The sequence below is a fragment of the Pinus tabuliformis genome, chromosome 1_2 (assembly GCF_031772625.1).
Source record: "Pinus tabuliformis cultivar Carrire ecotype Pingquan chromosome 1_2, CPIR1, whole genome shotgun sequence".
In the NCBI taxonomy this organism is placed as follows: Eukaryota; Viridiplantae; Streptophyta; class Pinopsida; order Pinales; family Pinaceae; genus Pinus; species Pinus tabuliformis.
In genome coordinates this window covers 927,427,958-927,443,858 of record NC_142298.1, presented here as the reverse complement: position 1 = coordinate 927,443,858, position 15,901 = coordinate 927,427,958, and the positions used below count along the sequence as shown (strand labels likewise).

Here is a 15,901-nt window from a genome sequence, read left to right as displayed (position 1 = left end):
AGTTTCCGCAGTATTTTATTTTGTGTAGGCTGCATTGTATGTATTTCAATATTTGCCGTAGAAAACTGCAAGTAACTTGTTCAAGTAATTTAACAAGTAGGTGAAATACTATCAGTTTGCTGCAGTAGGAATCAAGTAACTGATTTTTCACAGAAATCAAATGGCACAATGTATCGGCTACACTGGTGGTTGTCAGGGGTTGTTAGTTGTTGGCTGAAGAGATAACTAGGAGAAAATTTCTCCTATGCAACCACCCCGTTTTGGTGGGTAACAATGCCTTTATCATCCCACTTAGCTCATGTGCTTTTAATTCTGGAATGTCGTGCTTGTATCCACCTCACTTAGTTCACATGCTTGTCGTATATGGCTAGAGTTTGATGACCTTCTGGGTTCAATTAAAATTTATACCTGTTGATTAACCCTTTTAGAGCGACAGGATGTTCTTGCCCAGCAAAACGGCTCTTGCATTGTCCACTTGACACATTAAACGGAGATGACTTGAAAAGTTTTAATATCAGATGCAACTGCTCAAGATCCTGTTGTGAGATTGCATGAATATTTGATAATTAATAAATAGCACATTGAGTTCATCTTGATAAGGTTTAAAACCATATATGTTTGGGGAATGGCAACATCATACTGCTGAATGTTCTCTATTAGAGCTAAATCCTAAATCCATTCAAGCTACTGGAATTTGTAAAATTCATTTCTGCACGTACTAATGTTTGTGTCTTCCATTCCCATTGACTTCTTGTCTTTCTATAGCATTGCTACAACTATAGTGTACTTTGTTAAAAAAGAAAATCAGTACAAAAGCAGGTCTGTGAACAGTAATTTATGATTTCAAAGCATAGTTGTATTTCTTGCAGAAGAGGATTACCTGCTGTAATATCCACACTCGTAACCTTTGCTTCATGTCCTGCCAATACCTTGATGGATTTGAAGTCCCGTGCTGACCACACCTAAAGCATAGGAAAGACACATTGTTATTAAAACTGTGAACTAGGCAAACACAAATTGCAAGAATCAGCACATTGCCTCTTAATGACATGTTAAAAAACAACGAAGAGATAGCTGTGCTAAATTTATTGTGTACATATGACCATGGTACAATGGAATGACACTTTCCATTCTAACACAGGAACCTAAAGGGGAACTTCACATATATGACAAAAATTGCCAGCAAAGAATGACACAATTACCAACTGTGCATTGGAATAACAATGCTACAAGGCCCTAAACAAACATACAACTACTCTAACTCTTATGCAAAGTTGCCCAGGAAATTTGAACCTGTGGTATGCGCCTCTTGCATTTCCTATTCGTAGTGACATGGGGACTACAGGGGAAATTCCCATTTATAAAGGCATTTTTCCTCCAAATCAGAGCAATCTGGAAAATGCCCCCCAATTGTTCTGAGGACGTCTACATGCCCCCTATCCAAACGTGTTCCGCTGTGGCACTGGTTACCCATAAATAAATATCCACTCAACTGTTTGACATTTTAGACTATGACAAATATTATCATTCAATGCATGCCAAACTACTATGCAGTACATTTTTTTCATGGTGGATAACCACAACACCAGTTTTGACTCTAATATTTGGATGTTCCTGCACCCTATATCTGATCTCTCTCTTCTTTTGTTCTTCTTATTTTTGGGGTGGGGATGGGTTAATATCTAGATTCCACACAAAAAAGGATTTTTACAACTATTATCAATGAATTGCTATTTCTAGAGTGATTGTACAGTTCTCTAATATAGAATCTGTGTTTTCAAAATTTTAGTTTTTTAAATATTTTTCAACCCTCCATGTCCACCCATCCCCTCGAAATTTGGAGGTGCCTTCCAAATCGCCACAATCTGTACCCTTATCCCTCCACCCCTGAAACTTAATGCCACCTAGATTCCATGTCTTATAAAGCCCTGATGCTGCAAGATTGCATTCACTGTTCTCTCCATTTGGGTTGGTGCTTGCCAACCACAGGAGGGTGTCCCTAGCCTGGCATGCAATGTTTTCCCTGTAAATCTGCAAAACAAGCATGCAATGGTTTCCTTTGACCAGCAATTTCACAGCCAGAAAGATTATAAAACACTTTATGGATAAAGTAGTGGAATTATCCCTAGCATTAGCTTCAAATGGCAAAAAGAAACATAGAAAGAAAGGGCTTCAAATGGCATTTTGTTACCAAGAAAAAGGCTTAGAAACTTCTAAAATATTGCACGAGAAATCATCAAAATGTTGACATACTCAAAGAGCCAGACATCATTCTTCATTATGGACTGGTATTCTTCCTGCATTGCATCCCTCCACTCTTGATGTTTAGCTGCATCTTCATAGGAGGAAGGTTCCACTTCAATAAGCTTCGCCATATATGCAGCATACCCAAAATACCTCTTAGGTCTTTTACTTTCCCTGAAGGTCCCTGAGGTCAAATGTCCTTCTGGTTCTTGTAGAGTAGATCTCAACCAAGCAGGCCTCTTTCAATTTTCTGGAATAATCACTTGTATCAGCTCACTCGGACCTTCAACATCTTCTTGAGTAGATGTCTGACCTTGACCATCATTGTCCCTTGAGATATCCTCAAAGATAGGTATCTCTTCTTCATTAGAGTCAACAGTAACATCCTTTGATTTCTCGTAAGCTATGCTTTCATCAAAGATGGCATCCCTGCTTATTTCAATTTGACGATCCTCCTTAACATAGGTTCTATATGCCTTTGATGAAGCACTATACCCAACAAAGATGCCCTTTAAATTGGTAGGATCCAACTTCTTTCTCTTGTCCTTAAGTATATGAATATACACAGGTCAGCCAAAAATACGAAGGTGATCCCCATTTGGCTTTTTTCCTATAAAATTTAAATGCTTCTTCTAGAGTCATGTTGCTGAGGATTCTGTGAGGACTTTGGTTCTGCAAGTACACAGCTGTCATACATGCATCTCCTCGTAGAAATTGAGGGACATCTTGATCATGTAGCATGGCCCTGACACATTCTTCAATAGTTCTATTCTTCCTTTCAGCCACGCCATTCAGTTCAGGATTATAGGGAAAAATAAGTTCCCTCTTGATCCCAGCTTCCTTGCAAAAAGCTATCAGCTCTTTGGAAGTGTATTCCCCACCATTATCTGACCTCGGGGTCTTGATCTTTCTCTCGGTTAGATTCTCCACTTCATTCTTGAACTCCCGAAACTTTTTCGAATACCTCATCCTTGTTCTTGAGGAGGTATAACCAAGTCTTCCTTAACAAATCATCAATGAAGGTTACATAATATTGATGCCCACCAAGAGACTTAACTGCAATAGGTCCACATACATCTGAATGTATGAGATCTAAAATTTCCTTAGATCTGGTATCACTTCTTGCAAATGGCTTCTTTACGTTCTCACCTAGAGCACATCCATTACAAGTCCCTTCATGTTCTTCCTTCAATTCTTTTTTTTTGCTTGTTAAGACTAACCTACGTACCCACGGGGATTTGAACCGGTGACCTATCGCAAGGAGTGCCTTAACAGCGCACCCATTCACTGTCAATCCAAAGCCCCGTGGGCATGTTCTTCCTTCAATTCGGGGATGCCATTAATTTTCTATGTAAAATCATAAATAAGTGGATCTAAGATATGTTGATGGCATGTGGGTACTTGAAATTCGTACTCACAACCTCAACATTATCACAAGATCAACTTTAGGGGTCGAAAAATGACTTTACCTCTTCAAAAACCCACTTTCTCTAATGTTAGTGGCAAAAAGGGAAAAAAAATATGAAATGATTAATAAGAGGTGTACATATTTATTATTTTTCCAAGTCAGAAAAGACAAGGAAAATTATGTGGCATGAAAGTGAAGTCAAAGGATCAGTTCAAGATGACTTGGTAGCCACTTACTCATTTGTTGTGCAATTAAGCCTGGCTGCCACTTCACAAGCAATACAAACAGCAGTTTAAACTAATACACAACCAATCAAAAGTAATATGCAGGCAGTTAGAAGAGCAAAGGCAGGGCCATCTTGGAGACATACGCAACTGATATTTGACACACTGGTTCACACTTTAGTTTAATGCTGAGTTGGTTGGGAGATCAGTGGGATATCACTCCCACTCAAACCACACTTGGCAGATTTGCAAACTTGCACCAGCCAACTAATGGATACGCTAATCCTTACTCAAGAAAGGATGATCGCCACCTACAGCCAGCGCAGATCGGTTTGGCCACTATTTGCTACACTTGGAGACTAGTCTTTACGTTGGGATTGACAACCATTTTCCAGTTGTTCTTCTCTTATCATTGGGATTTGCTCCCTAAAGTTGTATAAATCAAGCTTTTGGGCTCTTTGTTGTCCATGGTTGGAAGTTTTAGCTTGGATCGATTATGCTCAAATATTTCCTCATATTTTATCAATAAAAGTACAAAAAAGTTAAAAGCTTTCGAGGTCAAGAAGGTGTCCTTGTCTTGCTTGTGATTGAGGTAACATGGTAGTGATGTTCTAATTTATTTGATTATGTCTTGTATGCTTAGACTCCTCAGGGAACAGTGTTGTCTAAGGGGATTGAATAGTAAGTAATTTCCATTCATTTGGTAGATTTTGCATCTGATTTAACCCTTGTGTGTACTTGTTAATAGCACACTTTGTTTATTTCTCTTGAGAAATTTCCATCTATTGGCCAACAAGCTTGTGGAGAAGTTCTTGTGATTTAAGTTGCAGGTTACTCTCGAGACATAAGCAGACTAGTATCACGCATTCGAATACCTCCAAGACTACCACACTTTGATCTTAGAATGGGACTTGAGAGGGATTTAAGGCCACAGGATTCGTTTTCTTCCATCATATAAATTTCAAGAATACATGGTTGGTTACTCAATTGTGTTTACTTTGAAAATCTGAGCATTAAGCTCCAATATTAGACCATTGTCCCAACAATGCTTCTTTATGCTCCAAGAGCTTGGTTCCATTTAAGAAAATTAGAAGTAATTTATCATTGACCCAATTCCATAGATTTTTACGCTAATTATTCTTAGTACATGCTAATTCTTTGCACATCTCTTCAAGTTTTTAATCAGATGATTTTTTACTTGCCTTTTCGCTATCTTGTGCGCAGGTTTGTGTTGAAATTGGATGACTAAAAAGTTCCCTGCAATCCCAACGCGGTTTTAATTTCACCTTATCATTCTCATTCAGTTAAATACCCTTTTCCATAAACATACATTCACCATATAGAATTCTGGAAATGAAATTTTCAGATTAAAACACATGGCACTGTCAACACATGCTGAATATAAATATGGACATAAACAGACCGGCAACACACATAAAAATACACACAGATTTTTGGTCAACTTAGACTCAGGCAAAACTCCTTCAATCTTCTCCGGGGAAAACCTGTTAGAGAGCTCTTCAAATTTATTTATCTTTCAAGTTCAGGAAAAATACATTTGCAGACAAAACAAAACAGCAAAATACAACTTATCTCTTCAGCCCAAAACTCCTTGAAAACCGTGCCCACTTTGCCTCGATTTCCATGCCCACTTGAAGCTGAAAATATGTACTATACGGATACGGATTGTACTGTACAGATATTTCAAAAAAATCTCAAAAACTTCTCTCGAACGGCGTGTAGCTCACAGCATTAAATGATGTTCATATTGTACCTTCTGTTGTCTTCTATGCCTTGATTTTTGTGCCCAACTTTGCCCAGAAATCACTCCTTCAGCTTGCTACAACAAATTTCTCCTTCAGAACTTTTCTCCATCTCTCAGCCTCCTTTCTACAATCTGCTCTCATGAAGAATGAATATGCAGTCTCTCTTTTCTTTTCCCCCTTTTGTTTCCCTAAATGACTTTTGGGCAACCCTAAGATCTACTGGCTCAGATTCATTTAGATCAAGGAATGAGAATAAATGTGCATTTAATTCTCACTTTCTATTTTTTAACTCACCCATTAAATAAAGTACCAACATTGTACTTTATGTCTAAAGTCACTTTTCACTTTATAATTTAACATTGACTTTACCACTTATAAAGTCACTTTCACTTTATAAAGTCACACTTAGGAAAAGAATTATTTTTGACACTTTTCCCTAGGTAGAGACTAACCCATGGGAAACCACTTGTACAAGGTACATCAAAAATCAACACTCCCTCTTACCGAGGAAAGTGTTTATCACCACACCCAGCTTGTCCCTGAAATGGACATGCTTGCCTCTTCACAAGGACTTCGTGAGAACAGCGGCCACCTACTCATCTGTTGATATATACTCCAGCTTCACTGCCCCCTTCTGAACATAATCCCTGATGAAATGATATCTGATGCCAATGTGTTTTGACCTATCATTAAACACCGGATTCTCCGTGAGTTTAATGCAACTCTGATTATCACAATGAATAATCGCCGGTCTCAACTCCTGATCAAATGGGCCATACAACAACTTGCGAAGCCAAATGGCCTCACAACTAGCCTGGCTAACAACCATATACTCGGCCTCAGAGGAGCTCAAAGCAACTGAATTTTTCTTTCAACTGAACCACGACACAATTGTTGAACCCAATCCGAAGCAACACCCTGAAGTGTTTTTACTGTCAAAAGCACACCCTGCCCAATCTGAATCTGTGTAACCTGCCAACCTCACTCCATCTCCCCGCCTATAGTCCAAACCATAATCAACAGTCCCCTACACATAGCAAAGAATGTGCTTTAAAGCGACCCAGTGCACCCTCCTGGGCTCAACCATGAACTGGCTAAGTGTGTTCACTACAAAGAACATATCTGGCCTAGTGTTGACCAGATACATCAAGGACCCAATAAGCGGCCTATACAATGTGGAATCCACCAAACTAGAATATGAAGCATGAAGCTTCTTCCAGTTGGTGATCAAAGGTGTAGACATGGGTCTACAGTCTGCCATGTGAAATATGCTCAACACATCCACAGCATACTGCCCCTGCCCTAGAAAGATATGGCCCTCTTCCTGCCACACCTCAAGCCCCAAAAAGTAATGCATCAGCCCAATGTCCTTCATCTCGAACTCCATAGCAAGATCCTCCTTGCAACCACTAATCAGTCTCTCTGCCACAGTAATGAACAAGTCATCAACATACACCTCCTCCTCTATAACTCTGTTCATAAATGTGTTCTTCACATCCATCTAATGGATCTGCCAAGCTATTTATGCAGCAATAGAAATAAGGGACCGGATAGAAGTGTACCAAGCTACGAGAGCGAAGGTCTCATCATAGTCAACTCCCTCTATTTGTGAGAACCCTCTAGCTACAAACCTCGCCTTGAACTTCTCAATGTTGCCATTCGCAACATGCTTGATCTTGTAGAGCCACCTAGAAGTCACAACTGACTTTTCCTTAGGCCTTGGCACCACTTCCCCGACATTGTTCTTAATCATAGAAGCATACTCCTCCACCATAGCCTCTCTCCATACCTCCTGGCTGGCATCCTCCTCATAGCTAGTAGGCTCAGAGCCAACAATGATGGTAGCCTTGGCTACATAACTGCAAAACCGCTCAAGTGGCACACTCTCCCTGTTCACCCTCTGCGAAGGACCAATAGACTCTGCTTCCTTCAAGGTGTCTTGAAGCCACTTAGGCCTCCTCTTCCCTGAAGAAGCTTCCCCATAGGGAACTTCATCCTCTGCCCCCCAGTCTACCTAACGGTTTGCCAACTAAACTTAGTGTGCCTGTACTAGAAACTGTCCTCGAAGAACCTGTACTGGCACCTGCGCCTGTGTCAGTTGAAGTGCCATGTGAACTTTGTACCAGTGGACTCCCTAAAGAAGTGCTCGGTGAACTCACCACTAGTGCCCCAGATGTCAATGACACTGAAGTACCTCCTGTACCAGTCAATCTAGAACCATGAGGTCCTGCTCCCTATACCTAACCTCCCTGCTGAGGAGAAGTTTGTGACTCTCTCTCATCATACTCCTGTGATCTCTGATAGGACCTCTCCTCCTCGAACTTCACATCCCTCCTAATCACCACTCTCCGTTTAGAAGGAATGAAGATCCGATAAGCCTTCGAAGTCTCAATGTAACCCATAAAGATACCCTTCTCTGCCATGGATTTCATCTTCGTCCTCTGCTCCTTGGGGATGTAAGAATATGTGAGACATCCAAAGATACGAAGATGTCCCACATGAGGCTTCTCTCCAGTGAAAGCCTCCTCCGAAGTCATATTCCCCAATACTCTGTGAGGACTCCTATTCTAAAGATAAACAACAGTATTGCAGGCCTTAGCCCACAAAAACAAAGGCAACCCCTGATCATGAATCATCGCTCTAGCAGCCCCAACAATAGCTTTGTTCTTCCTTTCAGACACCCCATTTTGCTGAGGGTTGTAAGGAACCGTGAACTCTCTCCTAATGCCCTCCTGTGCACAGAAGTCATAAAACCCACCATCAGTGTACTCACCACCATTGTCTGACCTCAAGACCTGAATCTTCTTACCTGTCTGTTTTTCCACAAGAGCTTTGAACTCTTTAAAGCAACTGAAGACCTCACCTTGGTCTTCAAGAAATATATCCAAGTCTTCCTAGAGTAGTCATCAATGAATATAACATAATACTCATAACCCCCAAAGACACATGAGACATACGACCACTAACATCAATATGAATCAAGTCTAGTATACCTGTATATCTGTTGTCACTCGCTACGAAAGGTAACTTGGTGTACTTGCCCAAAGCACACCCTCTACAGACCTCATAATGCTCGACACTGAAATCAGGAACTCCAGTAGTGATCTCCCTCAGTACTCTCAAAGCTCCATGATGCATATGCGCCATCCTCTGGTGCCATAACTCGCACAAGTCTCTATTGTTGGTGGTACTAGTGTGAGTGCTACCAGATGTGCTACTCACCAATGCTCCTACCAACTGAAAATTGAACTTGTATAGTTTCCCAGAGCGGACTCTGATCACTTTGGCCGGAGTGATGGAAGCTCCCCTAGGATGCATCAATACTTGCCCTCCTAAAAAAGTGACGTCGAACGCCTTCTCCTCCATAGCAGACATTGAAATCAAGTTCTTCTTCATCCCCGAAACATACAAAACATCCATGACCTTCAAAGGAGGCAAAGACTCCCTCTCAAAGGTCACAATCCCCACACCAACAGCTCTCACAGTGCGGTCATCTCCTAGTACAATCTCAATATCAAGTGCCCTCTCTGCAAGCTCTGAAAAGAACTCCCGTACACCTATCATATGGAGGGAAGCCCCGTTGTCTATGTACCACAAATCAGATGATGTACTCCTACTAGATGTAGAAGTAATAAATGTAAAGTCCTTGTCAAACTCTGAAGCAAACTGCTCCACCTATGCTGAAGCTGAAATACCCTTCTTCCACTTGTTCTTCCTCTGCGGACACGTAGCAGCATAGTGTCCCATCTTCTGACATGCCCAACATTTGACTTTGGACATATCTGTATCTTTCTCCTTCTTCTTCTCCTTTCCCTTAGCCCCATCTGATGAGGCCCCTTTCTTGGCCTTCCCTTTGTTCTTCCCCTGGCTGTCAAGGCGACATCCTCCTCACCTGCTATCTTCACCCCACCACTGTCAATCTTCTGTATCTCATGTTGCACACAATCATCCCAGAATTTGTCCCAATTGGGAAGATTCTCCCTAGATGTAACAGCATCTCCAAAGACCTCCCATGACTTAGGAAGTCTTGCTACAGTTATCCTGACTAACTCTATGGGTGCAACTACGTCACCAATAGCAGTCAAATCATCACGTACCTGTTTGACCCTGCCAAGATAATGAACTACACTTTCAACCTTTGTCATCCTGATGTTCTTCAATTGTTCTTTGAGTACCATCTTCCTGCTCCCATTGGTACTCTGATAGAGAGTGGGTAAAGTTGTCCACATCTAATATGCATATGTGTTTTCTCTCACCTGAGGAACCACATGACTCTTCAAACTGTCTATCAAAATCCTTTTTGCCTTTGCATTATTTTTTGTGAATTCAGCAAGTTCATCTGCAGCAATAGGAGGTACAACCACTTCTCGCACTATGTCCCAAACTGCTGCATCCTCAAACACTGTCTAAATTTTGTCCTTCCACAATCCAAACAGTATAGTTGGATATCCCATCCAGTATGTCTATCCTTAAGAACATGGCCATGACTGTTGTCCAAAATTTACAAAACAAAGAAAATGGAGAAATGAACTTTCCAGCACACCTTGTTGTCCCAAAAGTTCAGTCTATGTGAAACTTCACCTTGTTGTCCCAAAATATCAATTTGTTGTCCCAAACTATTGTCTGTTGTTCAAATTGCAATTTTCAGCCTATAGTTCTGATACCATGTTGCAATTTGATGACTAAAAAGTTTCTTGCAATCCCAACCTAGTTTTAATTTCACCTTATCACTCCCATTCAGTTAAATTCCCTTTCCAATAAACATACATTCAACATATAGAATTCTGGAAATGAAATTTTCAGATTAAAGCACATGGGACTGTCAACAAATGCTGAAAATAAATATGGACATAAACAAACCAGCAACGCACATAAAAATACACAAAGTTTTTTGGTCAACTTAGACCCAAGCAAAACCCCTTCAATCTTCTTCGAGGAAAACCTGTTAGAAAGCTCTTCAAATTTATTTATCTTTCAAGTTCGGATAAAAAAAAAAAAAAAAAATGCAGACAAAACAAAACAGCAAAACACAACTTATCAATTCAGCCCAAAACTCCTTGAAAATCGTGCCCACTTTGCTTTGATTTCCATGCCCACCTGAAGCTGAAAATATGTACTGTACGGATACAGACTACACTGTACAGATTTCATATGGACTATACGGATTTTTGTACCGTTGTATGGATTGTATGGATTTTTCAAAAAAAATCCTCAAAAACTTCTCTCGAACGGCATGCAACTCACAACATTAAATGTTGTTCGTACTGGTAACTGTACATTCTGATGTCTTATATGCCTTGATTTTTGTGCCTAGCTTTGCCCAGAAATCACTCCTTCAGCTTGCTGCAACAAATTTCTCCTTCAGAACTTTTCTCCAGCTCTTAGCCTCCTTTTTCCAATCTGTTCATGAAGAATGAATGCAGTGTCTCTTTTCTTTTCCCCCTTTTGTTTCCCTAAATGACTTTTGAGCAACCCTAAGATCTAATGGCTCAAAATAATTTAGATCAAGGGATGAAAAAAAATGAGCATTTAATTCTCACTTTCTATTTTTTAACTCACCCATTAAATAAAGTACCCACATTCTACTTTATGTCTAAAGTCACTTTTCACTTTATAATTTAACATAGACTTTACCACTTATAAAGTCACTTTCACTTTATCAAGTCACACTTGGGAAAAGAATTATTTTTGACACTTTTCCCTAGGTAGAGACTAACCCATGGGAAACCACTTGTCCAAAGTACATTAAAAATCAACAGAATACACCTCATGATGATGACAACCACAACCACAACAATTTCATGGGCAACAACAATCAAAGGAATGGCAGATTCAACAACAAAGGAAAAAGGAATGGCAGAATCAACAACAATGGAAAAAGGAATGCTCCCACTACTCAACATGGAAATGGTCGACCTCCCAAAAGATCAAGAAACTCCAAGTGTGATGAATCTAATCTTGTTGATAGCAAGCAAAAAGAATTTTATCTTATATTTGCCCTCTCTACTGCCTCCCCTCCGGATACTTTGGGAAATTGGTTCATTAATAGTGGTGCCTCAAGGCACTTCACTGCGTATAAGGAATCTCTTTCAAATCTGATAGAAAAATATACAAATTTGGAAATCATTCTTGGAGACAATGCCACCTATCCCGTGAAGGGAGTTGGGGATGTTACTCTTCAATTGAATCAAAGTAACACCATTCATCTACAAGAAGTACTATATGTACCTGATCTAAAGAATAACCTGGTATCTATCTCGGCAATAGAGAACAAAGGATTTAAGGTGGCATTCATTGATGGAAAGGTACGTGTTTGGAAAAGAAATTTCAAAGAAGCATTTACTCTTGGATTCAGGGTTGACAGCCTATATCAAGTTGGAGGAAGTCCACTAGGAGCTATGTCTTGCGATACATCTCTTCAATCCGAATTATGGCACCGAAGGTTTGCTCATCTTCATTATAAAGCCCTACCCGATGCGAGGAAGATGGTAATAGGTATGCCCGAATTTAAAGTAGAACATGAAGGTGTTTATCAGGGATGTGCCGAAGGAAAACATACAAGGGGACCATTCCCCTCAAGTGATAGCAAGACTACCAACATATTGCAATTGATTCATTCTGATCTATCTGGTATGATGCACGTGAACTCTTTGGGAGGATATTTATATTATACTATCTTTGTGGATGATTTCTCTCACAAAACTTGGATATATTTCTTAAAGAAGAAGGATGAAGTATTCTCATGGTTTCGTTCTTTCAAAGCCTTGGTCAAAAATCAAATCGAGAAGAAGATCAAAATCTTGAGGACCGATAAAGGAACCGAATATGAATCAAATGAGTTCAATGACTATTGTAGAGAAGTTGGCATTAACAGGGAGACTACTACCGCATATACTCCTAAGCAAAATGGTGTTGTTGAAAGAAAGAATATTTATATTATAGAAGCAACTCGTGCCATGCTTCATGATTAAAGCCTTTCGAAGTTCTTATGGGCGGACACTGCAAACACTGTCGTGTAGGTTCAAAATAGATGCCCTCATCAAGCATTGGACTCCAAATACGAAAAAGTTTTCACCAGTAAGAAACCTGATGTTTCTCACTTTAGAATTTTTGGTAGTCCCGTATTTTTTCATGTGTTGAAAGAAAAGAGAAGAAAATTGGATGCATCTGGGAAGAAAAGAACATTTGTGGACTACAATGAAACTTCTAAGAAATATAGAATCTATGTGCCTGGTCAAAGAGAAGGGGAGTTAAGTCATGATGTCAGCCTTGATGAAGATGCTGCCCTTGGGAAGATTAGTAACATTCAGGAAAACAGGGAGAACCGCAGGATGAGCCGATGCCCTATGTTGAAGGACCAATGGATCCCATTGATCCACCTCCTCATGAACCCTCCTCCTCGAAAAGGAGACCCTCATGGCTTAGGGAAACTCTCGAAGATGCTGAGGGACATGTTGCACCAAGGGGGACATTTCGTGAAAGTAAAAGCCAAATAGGTACCAAGGGTATTTAACTGCCATGAGCACCATTGTTCAATCTGAGTCTTGCACATTCGAAGAAGCTGTGAAGCACCAAGTTTGGAAGGATGCCATGAACGAAGAGTATGAGTCGATTATGAAGAATTGTGTTTGGGATGTGGTCCCTAAACCCAAGAACAAATCCATTGTCACCTCTAAATGGCTCTACAAGATCAAGCATGGAGCTAATGGAAGTGTTGAAAAGTTCAAGGCTTTGGGATGTGGTCCCTAAACCTAAGAACAAATCCATTGTCACCTCGAAATGGCTCTACAAGATCAAGCATGGAGCTAATGGAAGTGCTGAAAAGTTCAAGGCTAGATTTGTTGCTCACGGCTTCTCACTAAAGGAAGGTGTGGACTACAACAAGATATTGCACCTGTTGCCCGATATACCACCATTTGTTCGATTATAGCCCTTGTTGCCTCGCAAGGATGGAATCTACACCAGATGGATGTCAAGATCACCTTCTTACATGGTTCAATTAAGGAGGAAGTCTATGTAGAACAACCCGAGGGGTTTGAAGTTCAAGATCGCCAGACATGTGTATGCAGGTTGAAGAAAGCCCTTTATGGGTTGAAGCAAGCTCCCCGCACTTGGTATGAGAGGATCGATAGCTATCTGATGAAGCTGGGATTTACAAGAAGTGAAGTTGATCCAAGCCTTTACTTTAAGGTTGAGCATGATAGACCTCTCATCTTGGTACTTTATGTGGAGGATCTCTTTCTAACAGCTGCAAACCCTCTTATTCATCAATGTAAGAGGGAGTTGGCTTCCAAATTTGAAAGAAGAACCTAGGACTGATGCATTATTTCCTACGGTTGGAGGTCTGGCAAAAGCCAGGTGAGATTTTCCTTTCTCAAGGAAAATACATTGTGAAGCTACTTGAAAGATTTGGGATGGTGGACTGCAAGTCCGTGACTACTCCGATGGAACTTAACTTCAAGAAGTTATGCGGAAGTGTTGTTGGGCCCGATTTGGGAAATCCTTCTGAGTATCATCAACTCGTGGGGGCCCTGATGTTCTTGGTGAACTCTCGTCCGAACATATGTTTTGCAGTGAATACATTGAGTCAGTTTATGGTCGAGCCTCATCACATACACTGGATTGCTGCCAAGAATCTCTTGAGATATCTCTGGGGCACAATCACCTATGGACTGAGATACACTGTCGGGAATGTGAGGCTCCATGGTTATTCTGATGTTGACTGGGCTGGTAGTGTGGTGGATCGTAAGAGCACATCTGGATGTTGCTTCTCTCTAGGTTCTACTTCAATATCATGGATGAGCAGGAAGTAGAAGTTGGTTGCCTTGAGCATCGCTGAGTTTGAATACATTGCTGCTAGTTTGGCCTCCTGTGAAACTGTTTGGTTGAGGAAGCTATTTAGTGAGTTGTTTGGCCATGTGTTGGATACCATCGTGATCTTCTGCGATAACCAGAGTGGGATTCATATTTCGAAGAATCCCGTGTTTCATGATCGCTCCAAGCATATTGATATCAGGTACAACTTTATTCGAGATATGGTACAACAGAGAGCAATAAAGCTCCAATGCATTGGGACCGATGATCAGGTCGTCGATATTCTTATGAAGCCCCTGGGGAAAGTCAAATTCTTAACCTTGCGTGAACGACTTGGAGTTGTGGACAGACCCTCTTATGAGGGTCCCGTTTCATTTGGATGTTAAGCTTTGAGAGCTCCGGGGGGCTTGGGGTACTTCTTGGAGCGATGAGCGACCATAGGTTGAGTGGTTCACCTTCCCTTAGTGGTGCGCGATGTATAGGGTGAGTGGTTCACCTTCTCCTATGGCATATGGGCAGGATGAGTGGTTCACCTTCTCCTGCCAATACATCCTACCCATGCAGTCTGGGACTCATGGGAAGTACCTCTCATCTGGCCAATGAGTAGGGAAATGAAGATAGGGACCATAGTACTACCAATGGATGCATCGTGTACTACCGTACTCCCTATGCTAGGATGTTTGATATTGATCTGGGATCAATGGAGTTTGACTTCAGGTCAATGGAGAGTAGTATGAGACACTCTCAATTATTGGAGACTAACTTTGGGTTAGTGGAGAATGGTATGATACATTCTCGATCATTTCTTCTTCATTATTTCTTCATGGTTCAATAAAGCAGAGCAGGGATGACAGGGATGGTACAGATTGTCAGATGGTTTTGCAGGTGGAGTTCTTCCTAGTTGAGAGGGAGTGTTAAATTTGGCAACTGGGGCCAAACTCCACCTTGGACAGCTCATATGATGCAGTTGATATTTTTATTAGATTCCTCTTTCCGAGAGGTGTAGGATTGATCTAAAAATCATCTCATTCTTACATGTACAAATGAAATTATGAATTATTTTGTTTATGGACAAATAGTCAAGGTCGGCCAGCAATCTAATGTAGGTTCAGAAGCCCAACAAACACGTCTATTCATTGTAAAAATTTCTGTTTTCCCACCCCGGTTTTCAGTTTCACCTTATTTCTCCCATGTAGTTAAATGCCCATTCCCATAACCATACATTTAACAGACTGAAAAAAATAAATATGGCTGAAAACACAAATTCTGGAAATTTTTCAGAATGCTGGAAATTGCAGAAATAAAAATCAGCAATTAAAAACAGCCATTAAAACACATTAAAACACTGATATTTTTGGTCAACTTGACCCTGGAAAAACCCCCTACAACTCTTGGGGAAAACCAGTTTGAGAGCTCTTCTTTATTTCTGAAAATTGCCTTTTTAC

General features: G+C 40.6%; 1 protein-coding gene across 1 annotated transcript in view; it reads right to left on the bottom strand.

Annotated features, from left to right (window-relative positions):
* The window catches only part of LIS (WD-40 repeat family protein / small nuclear ribonucleoprotein Prp4p-like protein), a 171,850-nt gene that overhangs the window by 63,488 nt on the left and 92,461 nt on the right, over positions 1–15,901 (bottom strand). Inside the window, exon 5 of the mRNA XM_089396242.1 lies at positions 881–962. Coding sequence (XP_089252368.1) covers positions 881–962 — 82 coding nt within the window. The remainder of the gene's footprint in view (positions 1–880; positions 963–15,901) is intronic.